This window comes from Balaenoptera physalus, assembly GCF_965194825.1.
Source record: "Balaenoptera physalus genome assembly, chromosome: 7".
In the NCBI taxonomy this organism is placed as follows: Eukaryota; Metazoa; Chordata; class Mammalia; order Artiodactyla; family Balaenopteridae; genus Balaenoptera; species Balaenoptera physalus.
Window position 1 is genome coordinate 42,889,747 of NC_138886.1, and position 18,755 is coordinate 42,908,501.

General features: G+C 37.4%; 1 protein-coding gene and 1 pseudogene across 5 annotated transcripts in view; one reads left to right on the forward strand and one right to left on the reverse strand.

The window, feature by feature from the left end:
• The window catches only part of VPS13A (vacuolar protein sorting 13 homolog A), a 265,169-nt gene that overhangs the window by 120,350 nt on the left and 126,064 nt on the right, over positions 1-18,755 (reverse strand). For all 4 annotated transcript variants that reach the window (XR_014266082.1, XM_082470763.1, XM_082470764.1 and 1 more), the window contains exons 32-33: positions 7,135-7,302; positions 5,478-5,782 (exon numbers count right to left, since the gene is read on the reverse strand). Coding sequence is in view for 3 of the 4 variants with exons in the window: in XM_082470763.1 (XP_082326889.1) it covers positions 5,478-5,782; positions 7,135-7,302 (473 nt within the window). In the remaining variant the exon portion in view is untranslated. The remainder of the gene's footprint in view (positions 1-5,477; positions 5,783-7,134; positions 7,303-18,755) is intronic.
• Positions 8,133-18,750, forward strand: LOC309664913 (transcriptional enhancer factor TEF-4 pseudogene; annotated as a pseudogene). Its single transcript has one exon. The product of its transcript is annotated as a transcriptional enhancer factor TEF-4 pseudogene (transcript).

The window sequence follows — 18,755 nt, forward strand, 5'->3', positions numbered from 1 at the left end:
TAAACTCCAAGTTAATGAGCCTCCTAAAGGTTTAAATTATTACTGTATGTCTATAGCCTATTATTAAAATAGAAGCCTTTCATTTCAATATTTCCCTGTAATTTCTGAAATCCCTGGACTTGGCTAAACAAATCATTCTACATTTTCCTATGTCTTCACTAAATGTATCATTCATTTCTTATCTTAATCAAAACCCGGCTTTCCATGAAGCTCTATTAAAGTCTGATTTCTCTCCAACACTCTTATCTACCTCAGAGTTGAGGGATACAAACCATTTTTCTTAATTTGGAACGATGCTCATCCACTCTCTCTTCTACTCCTTTAAGAGTAACACCATCCAGGTTAACCACCTTCTATTCTTGCTATAATCTATCAATAACTAGTCAGTGTTCATTTTTGAAGACTCTGAGACTACTGAATCTCCAGTTTATAAACCACTCTCTATATTCCATTAGTCCATCAGTATCTTCTTATCTTCAATTTCTTCCCTCTCCATTATCTGTCAACATGACTTTCAATATTTAAAATCCTGTCTCACTATCTTCAGTCACACCTGCTTTTTAAAAACTGTCTTGCCTGAATCCAACAGACTGTTGGATTCCAAATACCAAATATCAAGTACTACATGAAAAAAAATCATATACTGTTAATTCATGGTTATCAACATCAACATGATCCTCAACGCTACTTCAATACATTCTCCTGGTTCCCTTTCCATCGTTTTGCTTGCTCCATCTTAACCTCTTTTGAGGGATTTTCATCTGTCATTCCTTAAATATGGGCATTCCTCAGCATTCTGCCCCACATGTCCCACTCTACAAATTCTCTGTGTGATCTTACTCAGTTTGATGGCTTCTATAACTAGCTAAATATTATTAAAGACTCCTAAATCTAGAAATCCAAACACTTTCCAAAATCCAGACATTATATCCAGGTGCTTTCCAGATCTGGTTCTAGATATCTTCATATAAAAGTCACGTAACCATTTTCAAGTTACTTTGCCCATTAGAGAACTTGTTAACATCTCCACTCTACTTTTTTTTCTGCATTGCTCTGTCATATCTCGCTGAACTGCATTATTACCAAATGCTGAATTTTACAAACCTGCAAGCTGGAGTCTATTTTAACTACTCTCTTTTAACCCTGACACCCCTTTAATAATCAGTTACCTTTAATTCTACTACTCAGATTTGTCACACCTGGTTAGTCCTCTACTACCTCACTTCCTTATCCTAGACTGAGTCACATCTAATTCTTACGTGAATTACTCCAACAGTTAGCAAACCATTCTTTCAACTTCCAGTTTTGTCTCCTTTTGACCTATTTTCTACAACCCTTCCAAAATCTAAATGTGATCCTGTTTTTATGCATCAGCTCATAAAATTCATTAAATAGTACCTATCTCAACAATCCAATGAGGGAGGTACTATTTATTCATCCCTTGTAAAGACTGCTCACTATGATACTTCATGTTCCTAGCACAGTGCCTGGGATATATTACATGCTTAATAAATACTCAAATATTCAATTGATGGAAATTTCTCCTTCCATCTAAGATGAAATATCATGAACTAGATTTACTCTCCTGCCTGAAACAAGTCCTCCCTCCCCCAACAAAGACACACATGCAAAATATATTAAAAAATGGTTTTCAAGACACAGGACATTAGGCAATGGACAGTGATTACTGAGACACAAGGAAAAACAAGATGAGCCCTAATGCTCCAACTTCAATTGTTTTGAGATAATTAAAAGTCATGGAAAAGCGCGGGGATGGATAAGCCAAGAAATAACCAGTAAAGTCCATGAGTTACGAAGACAGACCTGAGAGTCCAGGGAAACCAAGGCAGCTAGAGTTCATATGGTAAAATTCCAGAGAGGACAGAGCTACAGAGAAGAACTCCAAAATTTTAGTACTAAATGCCTATACTAGAAAAGAAATGTTCAAATCAATCATCTGAGCCACCACCTAAAGAAACTTAGAAAAAGAGCAAAATTAAACCCAAAGTAAGCAGAAGGAATAATAAATATCAAAGTAGATATCAATGAAAGAGAAAACAGAAAAAAAAGAGAATTTATTGCTTTAAGAGCAATAAAACTGAACTGTCAAGAACGGATAACCAGGGAATGGCCAAGATAGAGGAATAGGAAGACTCTAAGATCACCTCCTCTCAGGGGCACACCAAAATTACAACTATTTACAGAGTAACTATCAATGAGGATGACTTAAGACCAGCAGAAAAGAAGCTATTTAAAAACTAAAGATATAAAGAAGGAACCACAACAAGACAGGTAGGAGGAGTGTAGACACGGTATAGTAAAGAACCATACCCCCAGGCCACAAATGGGAGGATAATTATAACTGCAGAAGTTCTCCCCAAGGAACGAGGGGTACAACCCTCCTCATCAGGCTGCCCAGCCTAGAGTTCCCAGAATGACTGGCTTTGAAGACCAGTGGGGCATACTTTTGGGAGAGTCAAAGGGCAGTAGGAAACAGACTCTACTCTTAGAGGGTGCACACAAAATCTCACATGTTCTGAGACCAAGGGAAGAAGCAGTAATTTAAAAGGAACCTGGGTCAGACCCACTTGCTGATATTAGAGAGCCTCCCAGAGAAGCAGGAAGCTTCTGGTACTCACGCTGGGGACACAGACGCTGGCAGAAGCCACTTCTGGATGCTCATTCAACCACGAGGACAATGCTGCAGGCAAGCAACATTTTGGAATCCTCCCTCTAGCTCATTAACACTGGGACCCGCCCCAGCCCACCAGTCAGTAGCACCAGTCCTGGGACATCCCACACCAAGTAGCTAGCTGAGCATGGACACAGCTCCACCCACCAGCAGACCAACTCCCATATGACCCCCTGAGCCGCCCCAGGACCCAGCCCTGCCACCTGTGGGCTGACACCAGCTCTAGGACCACCAGGGTCTACAGCAAGAGACCACAGGACCCAGCTCTGACCATCAGCAGGCCGGCACGCACCCACTTCCAGGACATGACCTTACTCCCGCAGTGGGCAGACACCAGCCATGGGACCACTGGGCCCCAGCCCTGCCCACCAGTGGCCCAACACCAGCTCTGGGACACCTTGAGACTCTCAACCACCCCAATATCTGGCCCTGCTCACCTCAGGGATGACACTAACTCTGGGACACCCTGAATACCGCAGCCAGCTTTGTCAGGAACTGGCCCCGTTCAGGAATCCCATTCCTGAGTATTTATCCAAAGAAAATGAAAACACTAATTTGAGAAGATATACATACCCATAAGTTCACTGCAGCATTATTTACAGTAGCCAAGATATGGAAACAATCTGAGTGTTCATCAGTGGCTGAATGGATAAAGAAGATGTGGTGCGTGTGTATCACACACACACACACACACACACACACACACAGTGAAATATTACTCAGCCACAAAAAAAAGAATGAAATCCTGCCATTTGTGACAATATGGATGGGCCTAGAGGATATTATGTTTAGTGAAATAAATCAGACAGAGAAAGATAAATACCATATGATTTCACTTATATATGTAATTTAAATAACAAAACAAATGAAGAAATGTGACAAAAGAGAAACCAGTCATAGATACAGAGAACAAACAGGTGCTCGCCATAGGGGAGAGGGGTGGGGGGAGGAGAGAAATAAGTGTGAGAGATTAAGAGGTACAAACTTTCAGTTACAAGATAAATGAGTCGTGGCTATGAAATGTACAGTGTGGAGAATACAGTAACTATGTAATATCTTTGTATGGTAGAGACTTACCATGGTGATCATTTTGAAATGTACAGAAATATTGAATCACTATGTTATGTTACAGGAACTAACATAGTTCTGTAGGTCAATTATGCTTTAAAACAAACAAACTAACTCATAGAAAAAGCAATAAGATTTGTGGTTACCAGAGGCAAGGGGTAGGAGGAGGGCGAACTGGATGAAGGTAGTCAAAAGGTGTAAACTACCAGTTATAAGATACATAAGTACTAGGGATATAATGTACAACATGATAAATATAATTAATACTCTTGTATGTTACATATGGAAATTGTTAACTGAGTAAATCCTAAGAGTTCTCCTCATAAAAAAAATTTTTTTTCTATTCTTTTAATTTTGTATTTATAGAAGATGATGGATGTTTACTAAACTTATGTGGTAATCATTTCATGATGTAAGTAAGTCAAATCATTATGTTTACAGCTTAAATTTATAGAGTGCTGTATGCCAATTATATCTCAATAAAACTGGAAGGGAAAAAAATAATGGATACCCAGTTGTCCCATAGGAAAAAAAAAAAGATCAATAAAACTGAAAAACCTCTAGCCAGACTGATTAAGGTATAAATTATAAATATCAAGAATGGGGGAGGTAACATCAATATAGATATTAATGAGTAAGAAGAGAATATTACGAACTTTATGTCATAAAACTCTACAATGTAGGTGAAATACACATTTCTTGAAAAAAATTAACAATCACTCAAAAATAATTAATTTGAATAGTCCCAAGTTTACTAAAGAAATGGAAATTGTAGTTAAAAATCTCCCACAAGCAAATACCAGCCCCAGTGTCTTCACTGGTGAATTCTACCAAATATTTAAGGAAGAATTAACACAGTTGTACTCAAACTATCCTAAGTGTATACATATCAAACTTATCAAACTGTATACTTTAAAAGTATGCAATTTATTATATGCTAATTATATCTCAATAAAGCTGTTCTAAAAATATTCAGTTGATGGAAAGAATGGCAGGAGGGAGACAGACCTGCCAGAGGCCAAAGAGCAGCAGCAAAAATAAAAAGGAAAAAAATAAATAGAATGAGATCAAAGAAAAAAATTACAGAAAGAAAGAAAAGAGCAAGTTTAAGTAGTGATGAATCCAAGTTGTAAAAGGAAAAGGGCATTAAATCTAGAATAGGTGATTAGAAATAGCACAGTAAAAGTTCTGGAACTATCTGGATATTCACTTATTCCCCTAATTCCTAATCCTATGCAGAGTGAATATATAAGATTGTACTCTACTGTGTGTGTGTTAGTGTGTGTGTGTGTGTGTGTGTGTGTGTGTCTTTAATTAGTGTATCAGATCCACAGCACAAAGCTGATAGAGTATTTTGGGTACTGCTGTATTTGCTGAGTGAATAAATATATTAGAAATTCTCCCATGTCTTCCATAACCTTATAATTTATAAAGAACTGCAAATAAGTACAAATATTCTTCCTCAGATAACAAATTTTACAGCATTCCTAATTACCTAATGAGGAATTTTCCAATACTTCCTAGGTTTTTAAAAACTAGAAGACTATATAACTGATCTCACCAAAAAATACTTGGGGAAAAGAAAATCACAAAATTGAGTACAGTTATAACAAAATTAAGTGCCACTCTAAACAGAAAACTCAAGATACCAAAGCCTTTAATGTAAAAAGTTAGAAAAAGATTGCATTCTACATAAATATATTAGTGAAAAGCTTACCTGTATAGTCGCATTTCACTCAGCTTTATCGTTATCAAATCAATAATGGGTGGGGGGTTGATCTGACTCTCTGTTATCACATGGAATGTATTTTTCATTGTAATTAGTCCAAAATCAGCAACAAAAATATTTTCAGAAACTGGAGACTGTGGGATAACCACAACTGGGGCTTTGATGTCAACATCCAATGCCATTCTAGAACTCCTTTGTGCCAGTTCTTTTACACCAGTCGCAGCCATTTCTGCTGCCTGAACAGTTGCCTCAGCCAAGGCTTGTTTACCTGCTTGAAAATTATCTATAAAAGCCTATAAAGAAAACAGAATTATATTCTTAAGGCTACCATTAATGAATAAAACTATTAAATGTATATTGGTATTTCTGATTTTACCTCCATAAGAAAAATTTTCCCTTGGAACAACTAAGCATTATTTATTCAAAGTCTGACTTGTCTATATTAAACTGTAATTTTCTGCAATAAAGGTTGAGAAACACAAAGATACAGATACAGAAACACAGTAAAACAGTAAAAATCTAGTCCCTGGACCAAAGCAACATGTGGATGCTCCAATGTTTCACTGGCATCTATTTCCCTTTTTATCTCACTTTCCTTAATGGCTAAACAATCACACTGTATTTCCCTACACAACCACAATGGACAGAGAGCTTATTTACGTTTGTAAGATAAAACAGTAATAAAAATATGTCCGTCAAGAACTCTAAAGTTTTCTAATTCCTGAAATGTGGGAAAAATACTAAATGATATAAAATACACCTAGAATTATACTTAATTTTCATGTTTAATTAATTTCATGTTTTAATTATTTTCAATAATTTTTGAGTATAAAGCTATCACAACAGGGCTCAGTGATATAATGCTTCTGAGTTATAAAAAGAAATTAGAAAAAATTAAATAAGAAATACTTTTTCATTTTTACTTTTTATGTACAAAAAAGTTTTTATGGCTATAGGAAAAACTGCATGATAACCTCAGTTAAAAAGATCAGAAAAACAGCAACATTATTTATTTAGAATCAACTGATTACCTAGTTTATATACCACAATTTAGTTAAAAGAATGAATAGTGAAGTCATAGAGACAGGTATGACACAGGAAAAAACATCAGCTGACAGCAAGGGAAAAACACAGGGGGGAAAAAAAAAACTATGAAAGGCAGAAACAGAACTTAAACACCTCAGGGAAGTGTCATATAGGGATTAAATCTAAATCCCTCAAAGCCCCAAATATTCACAGAACTAGAATGCAATAGAAAACATAATTTTCTTAATGACCAAACCAAACTTCAATTATATATTTAGCACTTTTAGTTAGAGCTGGAAGTCAGGTAAAACACTCAAACCAATCATGTATAAAATAAAGAATTCAATTAATATACATAACATATATATGATATATAATATACATATATTTAATGTTTAGTAAAATACATATTTCAATTAGCTAGAACATTCCCATGTGAAAATGATGTAATATAAACAGTATACTATACATTTCAGTCATGATGTATGGTACCCAGAATATCTTGAAAAATCAGGACAAAAAAAAATCAAGTAAGGAATGCTTCATCTATGCTTCATGCACAGCAAACACTTTCCAACTAGTAGGAAAGAATAAATAAAAAACTGATTAATATACTTACCAATACAGAATACAGAAATTTTGTGACAAGAACTACTTCAATGCAACCAACAGTTAAATTAACTTGACTGTCAAACACATTCATATCTGTGTACGCAGAACCAGCAGTTGCACCCATATAAGAAATCATTTTGAAGCTGAAAACTTCTTTTCCAGTAATATAAACAGCCTTAATGAGAGAAAATTTAATTGTCAAAATCCACTTTCGAAATGATATGTCTTCAGTACAAAAATAAAGCAAATGCAAAATATACATACATATCTGGAAAATCTTGTAAGTAGTCAAGCCAAGTACAAATAAGACAACAATTCTAACTTATTTATTAGAATCTACACTGCAAGTTTTTTCAAATCAGTAGTGGCAACTCCCTTTATGGGCCATGGAATCAATTTAGTAGGTCTGACACAAGATTTTTTTAATGGAAAAAACAGAAAAAAAAAATCAGAATACACATTTTCATTTAGTGTGTACACATGAGTACTGAGAACTGCCATATAAATGTATTTTTCAGTCACTGTCAAAACTTAATATAATCTATTTTCTTGATTTGAGATATGTGAATAATTATCCAGATCCTTCCAAGGAGTTTCCTCCTATCACTATACTTCTGTTCCTTATTAGTTTGTCAAGAGTCATCTCAATTGCCAAACAAGAATTACCTACAGCAGTATAATGTCTCAAGCTCTGCAATACCAGTTAAAAATGGTGGAGATAATAGCAGATGTGAAATGTCAAAAATATTCTGAAAGATAAACAGAGCACTCACTAACTTAGTTTATAGCTTTCTTGACCCTCTAAATGCTAGAAGTAGGGCAGAGGGCTGAAGAACCATCAAGAAGTAAATGAATTCCAACCATGGAACAAAAAAACCTCAGGAATCAAGGATAGTTGTCTGAAGATTGAGGCGTAAGATGAGACTAAACAGAAGTCTATAGGAATTCTGCTTCTGCCTAGGATGTAGAATGCTGGAGAGATGGTCACTCCAAACCTTAAGAACAAGAAAAACAAAAATAGATAAACTACAAAATCATAACTTTTCTTAAAACCATTAGAAATCTGAGGTCACAAGCCAACTAAGCAGCCTAAAATCTAAAGAAAAAAGTTATCTTCAAGAGAGAACCTTAAGCACCAGCTCACCTGTGGTAAGGGGCAGGAGAAAAGAGCTGTCAGATACCATAGAAGCTAGGTAAGAAGAAATCAGATAAAATGGTAAAGGTTGACTATGAACTTATAATGTGATATACAAAATCCCTGGGAGTCACAGACACAAGAGGAGCTCACACTTAGTTGCAAGCACTTCATTGTGTGCTTTCTGCTGGGAGCTCCTGAGAGACTGGGGCCAGAGTGGAATACCAGAGGAAGCTTTCCTTGGTACAACCCTCAAAGACAGGAGAAACCTCCACTCTAGAAAAGGCCCAAAGTTCCATCAGAATTATTCTCTTAGAACAGAAGCCTTAAGAAACTAGCAGAAAGGCAGTAACCTTGTTGCCCTCAGAGCACAGGTGAAGATACTATACCCCAGAGGCAAAGATAAAACTCCCTCTACACTTGGGGGAAGAAACCGTCCTGGGACCAGACCATTATTGAGCACCTTCTACTGGAGCAGAAAAGCATACTCTCCCATACAGGAGCTACCAAAGATAAGAATCAAATGCCATGGGAGGGATGGACAGGATCACCAAGAATGCTCCAATTCTGAGACCTGGAGAAACAGACCTGGCTAGACTGAACCTGAACTAGGACAACTGACAAGCCTACCTAAAACATCTTCCTGCTCTACCGCCACCCCCAAATACCATCAAGATGGCAAGCTCTAAGAAAAAGCAGCAGTAGACTCTAAATATCAAGGAAAGAGCCAAGAGTATGGAAAGAGAACTTTCTGAAGTACAAGAGTAGAGGAAAAGTAAACAGCATAGTATGAAGCAGCAGTCCAACAACAAATCCCCCACCCTAAGCACAAGATATAGCTGAAGGAATGTGAAGCAGTGGCATATTGAAGGGAATCACATTAAACAAGAAAACTCAAACCCAGTTCAGCTCTCCATAAACTGGATTCAATCCCCCATGCTAATAGGCTAGCAGAAAAAGGAGGCACACTCACTTTCAGACATAAATACTATTCACTTCTGTCTCTATTATCCTATATATGATGTCTGACAGTCAATCATTAGTTACGAAACAACCCAAAAAGCAAGAAAAAAATAAACAACAAATGACAAAGCAATCAACAGAACCAGACTTGCTTATAACATAGATGTTGGAACTTTCAGCCAGTGGATTTTGAATTATTATGATTACTAAGGTAGGTGCTTCTAGTGGAAAACATGGAAAATATGAATGAACAGACTGAAGAATATGAGCAGAGAAATGGAAAACAGAAAAAAGACTCAAAGGGAAATATTAAAGATTAAAAAAACATGGTAATAGATGAAGAATACTTTCAGTGGGTTTATTAGTATATTCAGTGGAGCCAAGGACAAAATCAGCGAACTCAAAAATAGGTCAAAAGAAATTACACAAACGAAACATAATGAGAAAAGAATGGGAAGAGTTGAACAGAGGATCCAAAGGTTATGGGACAATATCTAACAGGAATCTAATAAGAATTTTTGGAACCCAAGAGGAAGAAGAATAGAGAGGAGGCAGAGGAGGAAGAGGAGGTGAGGAAGCGAGAGAGGTGGAAGCAGAACTATTTGAAAAGATATAAAAAATACTGAGACAGATCCAGAAAGCTCAGAAAACTCTGAACAGGACAAATATGAAAATATACTTACATATACCTAGACATGCCATACACAAATTCTCAAGGCAGTCAGATAAAGATGAGAAATTATGTACACCTAGCAAAAATATCACTCAGAAAATGAAGGTGAAATAAAAGCCTTTTTTTTTTCCAGTTCTGATGCCTCCTCCCTGCCAAAAGATGAAATAATTCATAACCTGCAGATTTGCATTATAAGAAATGATTAAGTTCTTCAAGTAGAAATAAAAATAACAGAATTTTGAAGGTACATGAAGAAATGAGTTCCGGAAATAGTTAGAATGAAGGCAAATACATCTCTTGTAAAAAATTAATTGCTCTAAAGAAAATTGACTAAACCCCAATTGGTAGGTATATATTGTGGACTTTCAGCATACACAAAAGTAAAATATATTACAATAATACTGTGAAAGGCAAGAAGTAGGAATTGACAGTATAGCACTGTTAAGATATGCAATACTATATAAAGCAGTAAAATATTAATGGAAGGTAGACTGTAATGTCCCCAATACTATTAATCAATAAAAAACAGAATATCTTCCATAAGTCACATGAGTGACCTGTGACTATCCCCCTTGAGTCCAACAGAAGAGAAGAAATTTTCATAAGACAGTGTTTAGTGCACAGAGGTTGTGGCCTAGGAGACAACAGGTGTAGATAAGGGGTAAATAAAACACCATACTGAAAAATGGGTATTTTAAGTAAAAATCTGTAAATTGAAATGTAAGGTCCCCACATTCTTCAACCAACTGGCTCCCTGAATCTAGACTGTCAGGTCTATACTTATAGTACTTTTCTAAAAGGAAAATGACTGGCCTGAGGGGGAAAAAAAAAGAAAACTTTAGATACTCAAGTTTTGAGGCCATCAAATCACTACATTACTGACTGACCATCTACCGTGATGTCCACCTGTCCCAAGTCCTGCCCACACAAAGCTTCCAATCAGCTCTGAGTATCTAGGCAAAATTACCAAGTCCTTCTAGGAGAAAGAAAGTGAAATTGTCATTAGAATCATCAGCAGCAATTTGATTGAACACTAGGCCAGAAGACACAGAATAACATGTTTAAGATCATCTAGAAAAAAAAATGCAAGCTAAAGAATCAAAATCCAGCCAAAGTACTCTGTAAATATAAATGTAATACAACATATAGACACTCATGGAGTACTATTCTTATGACTATGAGCCCTGCCTACGGAATCTACCAGGGAATAAACTTTTAAGTAGCCAAAATTTTGAAGATGTCAGCATAAAGACTGGTGAAAACTCCCATTTAATAAAGAAGAAATGTTTGAATCAGAATATTATCATTTTGCAATCCTTAATGAAATAATGGTTTTTAACATTACAAAAACAAAGACAGCTAGACACTGTGCATCCTTTGAAAATACACAACACCAACTATGAAGTATTCTTGCCCTCTCCAACCCCTGTAAAAACAAAAACAAAAACAAAAAAACCCCTGAATCTCACTGAATGAGATTTAACTATCAATTTACAGGAAATACAGGGAATAGAGGAACATGTTAAATGCCATGAGAACGCAATCAGCAAAAGCTGATGGAAAATTCTACAAAACAAATAGGATAGCAACAAATGGCAAGGAAGAGAAAGAGATAGAAACTTATAGATTAAAACAGACTTAAGAGGCATATTAATCAAAACGTACTGTATGGACCTCCTTTGGATCCTGATCTAAACAAACTAAAGGAAAAAAATTATGAGACAGTCAGGGAAATATGAGAACTCACTGGATGGTTGATAACATTAAGAAATAACTGTGCCACGGGTCAGAATGGCCATCATCAAAAAATCTACAAACAATAAATGCTGGAGAGGGTGTGGAGAAAAGGGAACCCTCTTGCACTGTTGGTGGGAATGTAAATTGATACAGCCACTATGGAGAACAGTATGGACGTTCCTTAAAAAACTAAAAATAGAACTACCATACGACCCAGCAATCCCACTACTGGGCATATACCCTGAGAAAACCATAATTCAAAAAGAGTCATGTACCACAATGTTCACTGCAGCTCTATTTACAATAGCCAGGACTTGGAAGCAACCTAAGTGTCCATCAACAGATGAATGGATAAAGAAGATGTGGCACATATATACAATGGAATATTACTCAGTCATAAAAAGAAACAAAATTGAGTTATTTGTAGTGAGGTGGATGGACCTAGAGTCTGTCATACAGAGTAAAGTAAGTCAGAATGAGAAAAACAAATACCATATGCTAACACATATATATGGAATCTAAAAAAAAACATGGTTCTGAAGAACCTAGGGGCAGGACAGGAATAAAGACTCAGATGTAGAGAACAGATTTGAGGACACGGGGAGGGGTAAGGGTAAGCTGGGACAAAGTGAGAGAGTGGCATGGACATATATACACTACCAAATGTCAAACAGATAGCTATTGGGAAGCAGCCACATAGCACAGGGAGATCAGCTCAGTGCTTTGTGACCACCTAGTGGGGGGGATAGAGAGGGTGGGAGGGAGACGCAAGAGGGAGGGGATATGGGGATATATGTATATGTATAGCTGATTCACTTTGTTATAAAGCAGAAACTAACACACCATTGTAAAGCAATTATACTCCAATAAAGATGTTAAAAAAAAAAAAAAAGAAATAATTGTGCCCAGCCCCAGGCCGGGAGGCCCAGATGGGGGAACCCCAGGGTGGGGCCCCTCTGGACGATGGCAGCGGCTGGACAGGAAGTGAGGAAGGAAGCGAGGAGGGCACTGGCGGCAGTGAGGGGGCGGCGGGAGACAGGGGCCCAGACACAGAGGGTGTTTGGAGTTCAGACATCGAACAGAGCTTCCAGGAGGCCCTGGCCATCTACCCACCCTGTGGCTGGTGGAAAATCATCCTGCCTGATGAATGCAAGATATATGGTCGGAATGAACTGACTGCTCGCTACATCAAGCTGAGAACGAGGAAGACACAAACTCGCAAACAGATCTCTAGTCATACCCAGGTTTTGGCCTGAAGGTAATCAACGGAAATCCAGTCCAAGCTCAAGGACCAGGTTTTCAAGGACAAAGCTTTCCAGACAATGGCCACCATGTCCTCAGCCCAGCTCATCTCAGCGCCTTCCCTGCAGGCCAAACTTGGTCCCGCCGGTCCTCAGGCCCCAGAGCTTTTCCAGTTTTGGTTGGGGGGTTCTGGGCCCCCCTGTAATGTTCCAGATGTGAAGCCATTCTCGCAGACACTGTTCTCCTTGTCACTGACTCCTCCATCTACTGACCTCCCAGGGTACGAGCCCCCCCAAGCCCTCTCACCTCCTGCTTTGCCCACACCTGCCCCCATCAGCCCCAGCCTGGCAGGCTCGGGCTCTGGGCACTGCTCGGTTGCAGCTGGTGGAGTTCTCGGCCTTTGTGGAACCTCTGGATGCAGCTGACTCTTACCAGAGGCACCCGTTTGTACACCTCAACCAGCACTGCCCCAGGCCCAGAGCGCCCCACTTCGGGAGTGTGGATGTCCGGCAGATCTATGACAAATTCCCTGAAAAAAAGGGCGGTCTGCGGGAGCTGTATGACTGTGGGCCCCCCACGCCTTCTTCCTGGTCAAGTTCTGGGAGGACCTGAACTGAGTGCCGAGTGGCGAGGAGGTGGGGGCCGGCGGCAGCAGTGGTGGCTTCTATCGAGTGAGCAGCCAGTACGAGACCCTGGAGCACATGACCCTCACCTGTTCCTCCGGTTCCACCTGTTCCAAAGAAGAAGGTCTGCTTCTTTGGCAAGCAGGTGGTGGAGAAGGTGGAGACGGAGCATGCCCAGCTGCAGGACGGGAGGTTCATGTACTGCCTGCTGCGCTCACCCATGTGAGAGTACCTGGTGAATTTCCTGCACAAGCTTTGGCAGCTACCCGAGCGCTATATGATGAACAGTGTCCTGGAGAACTTCACCATCCTCCAGTGGTGACAGAGACACCCAGGAACTGCTGCTCTGCACCACCTACGTCTTTGAGGTCTCCACCAGTGAGCGGGGGGTCCAGCACCACATTTACCGCCTGGTCAGGGACTGAAGGGGGACCCCAGAAGTGGCCCACCCCCGGAATACCCGCCTCCCAGGAAGGACCTCCAGCCTTCCTCACGCTTCTTACTTGGGGAGGGGGCTGCTTCCTGTTAGGACCTTAAAAGCTGGGTGGTGAGTTGAATGGGCTGGGACTGAGAAGAAAGGATGGATCCTGATATTGGGACCTCATAGGGGTGTCTGAAAGGACAGATCACTCCAGGACATTTGACACTGGGGACAGGAGTGAGACAACCCCTGGGACAGCACTGGTTTCTGTCTCTGACAGGCACCCTTCCCCTTCTCTGTTTTGGATATTTTGGAGGGCCCCAGTTACACACTGGCTTGTCGCTCTCTGTTTTTCAGGGCGCTCTTCTTCCCAATCTGCCTCTCCTTACCAGCCCCATCCTGGGACCCTGATACCAAATTTTGAAGGTTAACCCTTTCTGTGCAGGAGTAAAGACAGCTGGGCCCTGGAAATTTTTTTTTTCTTTTAACGTAACAAGAGATATTTATAAGTGGGTGTTAGGGTCATGACATTTTCTCAGCTGGGCAAGCAGTGGGGTGAGGCTTTTAAATCTCATGTCCTCTTCTAAATAAGCTGTGGCGCTAGGCTGTGTTGCCTCCTTCTCCTCCCCTCCCTCCAAAGTGTGTTTTGACAGAGGATAAAGCTATTTTACCAAAAAAAAATGAAGAAAGAAAGAAAGAATTGCTTGCTTTTTAAAGGCAAAATACCAATGGGATTTTTTTTTTTGGTAGACCGTGAAAGATTCTAAAATTTATACTTATATATGTAAACACAAAAGTCCAGGAACAGCCAAGACATTATTGAAGAAAACGAACAAGATGGAAGACGAACTATAAAGCTTAAGAATTAAGCTCAATAATTCAGTTTGGAATTGAAAGGCAGTATAAAATAGTTGTTAAGAGCATAAACTACAGAGCCTGAATGCCTGATTTTTACATCCAGGATGTTATATGAAGCTCTACTAGATATGTGACCTCAAGAAGTTAAACCTTTATGTGCTTCAGTTTCTTTATCCATAATATTGGAAAATGAAATTCTGATCTAAATGGCATTTGTGAAGATTAAATAACTTAATATTTATAAAGCATTTAGAACACTATCCAGCACCAAGTAAGGACTATATGTATGTTTGGTACTGATTCAAGGATAAGTAAACAAATGGCACACAAAAGAGAGCCCAGAAATAAATCTATCCATATATCGACACTTAATATTTAATAGATATAGTACTGTACACAAGTAAGAAAAGGATAGCTATTTAAATAAATGATATTAGGAAAAAACAACCCAGTGTGAAAATAAATGAAATTGGACCCCAGCCTCAATCATATAAAAAAATCAATTCCAAGTAGGATGAAAGACCTAACAGTGAAAGGCAAAATTATATAACTTTTAGAAGGTCACATAGGGGAATAACTTTATGAATTCAGGGGATGGAATAATTTAGAAGACAAAATTCTCAAACCAAAAAAGAAAAGAATGATAAATTCAACTTCATTAAAATTAATAACTTTTGTTCATCAAAAGACATCATAACCAAACTGGGAGTAACTATTTGAAACACAAACTAAGCAAGGAATAATGTATAAAATATTAAATGATTTCCTACAAATCAATAAAGAAAAAAATAAACGTTCCTTCCTCTAAAATTGATAAATTAAACAAGGTGTCAGCAAACCACAAACAGCAGGATTAGGTAAAAATGGTTTACATACTTTTAAGTAGGTAAAAAAATATCTAAATAATATTTTGTGACATATGCAAATTATATGAAATTTACATTTTATTATCCATAAAATAAAATTTTACTGGAACACAGCCAAATCACTCATTTACACAAATGACTGCTTTCACACTACAAGAGCAGGGTTGAATAGTTGCAACAAAAACTTCATGGCCCACAAAGCCTAAAACACTTACAATCTGGCTATTCACAGAAAAAGTTTACTGGCACCTGAGTTAAACTAATAGGCATCTCATAGAAGAGCAAGCATAAATAGTCTATAAGTATATGAAAAGATGCGCAATTTCATTAGTGGTAAGAAAAATACAAACTGAAAACACCATACTATACACTCCAGATCTTCAAAAAATGTAATATCTGACAATTCCAAGCACTGGCATTGAAATGAAATACCAGATCTCTCTTCCACTGCTCCTGGGAGTACATGTGTCACTAGAAATAGATTCTCTGAAAAATGCTTGCATGACATATGTCCAAGAACATATCAGGAGACATGTATTGATACAAGACTAGTTATAGAAGCAATATTCATAAAAACAAAAAAGTAGAAACCAAATATCCATCAACAGAACAATGAATAAATAACCAGTGGTAATAAAATGAATGAACTATACCTACAAACATCAACATGGATACACCTCAAAAATATAATGAATGATAAGATGCAAGGCTAAAGAAATACATATAAAATATGATATCCTTTAAAAAGGGGACTGAAAGATGAAACAACGTGTTATGTAAGGATTCATACATAGTTGGTAACGTTTATTAAAAATACCAAAAAATGTACATAGTTAACTCTCCAAGGAGACAGTACAATAAAGTCAAATTAGGGCATACTGGTAACTTCTGGGGTATGTTCTATTACTTGGTTTGAGTGTTGGGTATAAAGGTATTTGTTTTACTGTTGTTCTTGACATTATATTACTTGCTTTTGTGTATATGCTATATTTCAAAATAAAACATGTATTTCCAAATACCACAAAACTGGGCAACATATTGTTTAAGGATGCAAACATATAAGGTTAAAAACTACAATGAAGAGTAAGGAGGAAAAAAAGCAAGGATATACAATTTATATAATAGCTTGTTATCATCTCAATTTTTAATAAAAATATGTAAGAACAATAGAAACAAAACCATATGTGCAAAAATTCCAAAAAAGACCCACATTACCAAATCTCACTCAAGAAGAACAAGAAAATCTGATTAGACTTACATCAAGTAAAGAAATGGAACAGTAATTAAAAATTTTTCCCCACAGAAAACCTCAAAGCCACACAGCTTCACTGCTGAGTTCCATCAAACACTTAAGGAACACATAATATATACCAATTCTACATAAATCTTTCAGAAAATAGATGAGAAAACACCTCCAAATTCATTTTATGAAGCCAATATTAGCCAGATACTAAAGACAGAAAAGTATAAAACAGTTAGAAATACTGGTGTACCTACCACCAAGAATTAACAAGCTTAATAACTGGATAAATTTTTAAACACTCATAATTTACAGTGATATTTTATTTCATGAGAATGTCAGGTCAGCTAGAATATTTTTCAGGTTATGGCACACATAAATAATAGTATCTGTACAATGATACTAGTATAAATGAATGCTGCTCCAGGACACAGTCAAATAATCTGAGAACTCTAGTCCTTTATCCAGCTGCCCAGAAAGCTGAAGGGCTCAATATATTATACTTAAAACCCACTCAGGGCACAATAGTGTGTCATGGAACAGAAATTACAGAGCTCTGATCCAGGGCAAAAAGATTATGTCTCTTTGGTTCCTTGACATATGGAGAGTTATGAAGGTAGTTTGTTTAAAAATCTGTACTTTGGAATCAAAGTCAAGAAATATGGAAAGGAAAACGGGGTGGGACAAGAAGACACAAGTGAGAAACTTCATTTTGTAGCTTTTTTAAAGTTAGATTTTTAACCTTATTAAAGATGCATTAAAAATAAAATTACAGAGAAAAAAAGTAAATGTCTTAGGTTATAATATCAGTTCCATTACTAACTACTTGTATGACTTTTAGTAGATTCATTTATTTATGTTAGCTTTACTTTCTAAATAGGACAAATAAAATGGACAATCTACTTCCTAAACGCTCTAAGACTATAATTTTTCAAATAAAAGCAATGGAAGCAAATCAAACCATGGCTTCTGTAAAATTTCTTGTTCTTTATTCCTATGAGCCACGTACCTTTGATGTTTTGGGGACTCTTGTTACCTCATGCTAACGAACCACAGTAAGAAAATATAAGGCATACGAATTTTTATTTAACATAAAAATCAGGTCATCACTGTATCTCATCAGTATTATTTGCTAATTAAGCCTATACACCTATTTCCTTTCTTCCTGTCACATTCCGAACTTTGACTTCCTGACTCAACAAGTACCTCAGCCTTTTCTAATCCTACTATTTGATATTCTCTTCACTCCTTTAAATATACCACCTTACCCAGATGCTCCACTGTTTAAAAATTACCTGTCCAACTCCACAACAGTATCTAGTCCAAGAACCTTACTCTCTTGCACACAGTAACAACAAAAGGACCTATCCTTCAACCACTAGCCACCTAGATCAAAGGACTCTCTTAACATTATAATGCTATGTTAGTAAGTATCCATGAAAATAAACTTTTAAAAAAAATCTCGTTTATTCAATCTGACTTCATATCCTCTGCTCTGAAATCTGAAATGCATTACAAGGTTCACAATACTTCAAAAAAGTGAAAAGATAAAAAGTAAATAAGGCATTTGCTACTCCCCTACCCCGCCCCCCAACAAAAGCACTCCACAACTAAGTTCCAGCAGTATCACTTGTACTAATTTCATTTATGAGATACTTAATCATCATTTTACAAATAAACAGATTCTAAGATTAAGCCACCCAACTACTGAAGAGCAGGGCTAAAATAAGAACCTAATTATGCCTAACTTCAAAACCCATGGACCTACTAAGACACACTGCTAAAATCCGATGACTGTTTAATTTATACCTATGAACAATCTTAAAGGACAATTATATTTAATAATGTTAATGAATAGAAACAAATTCAT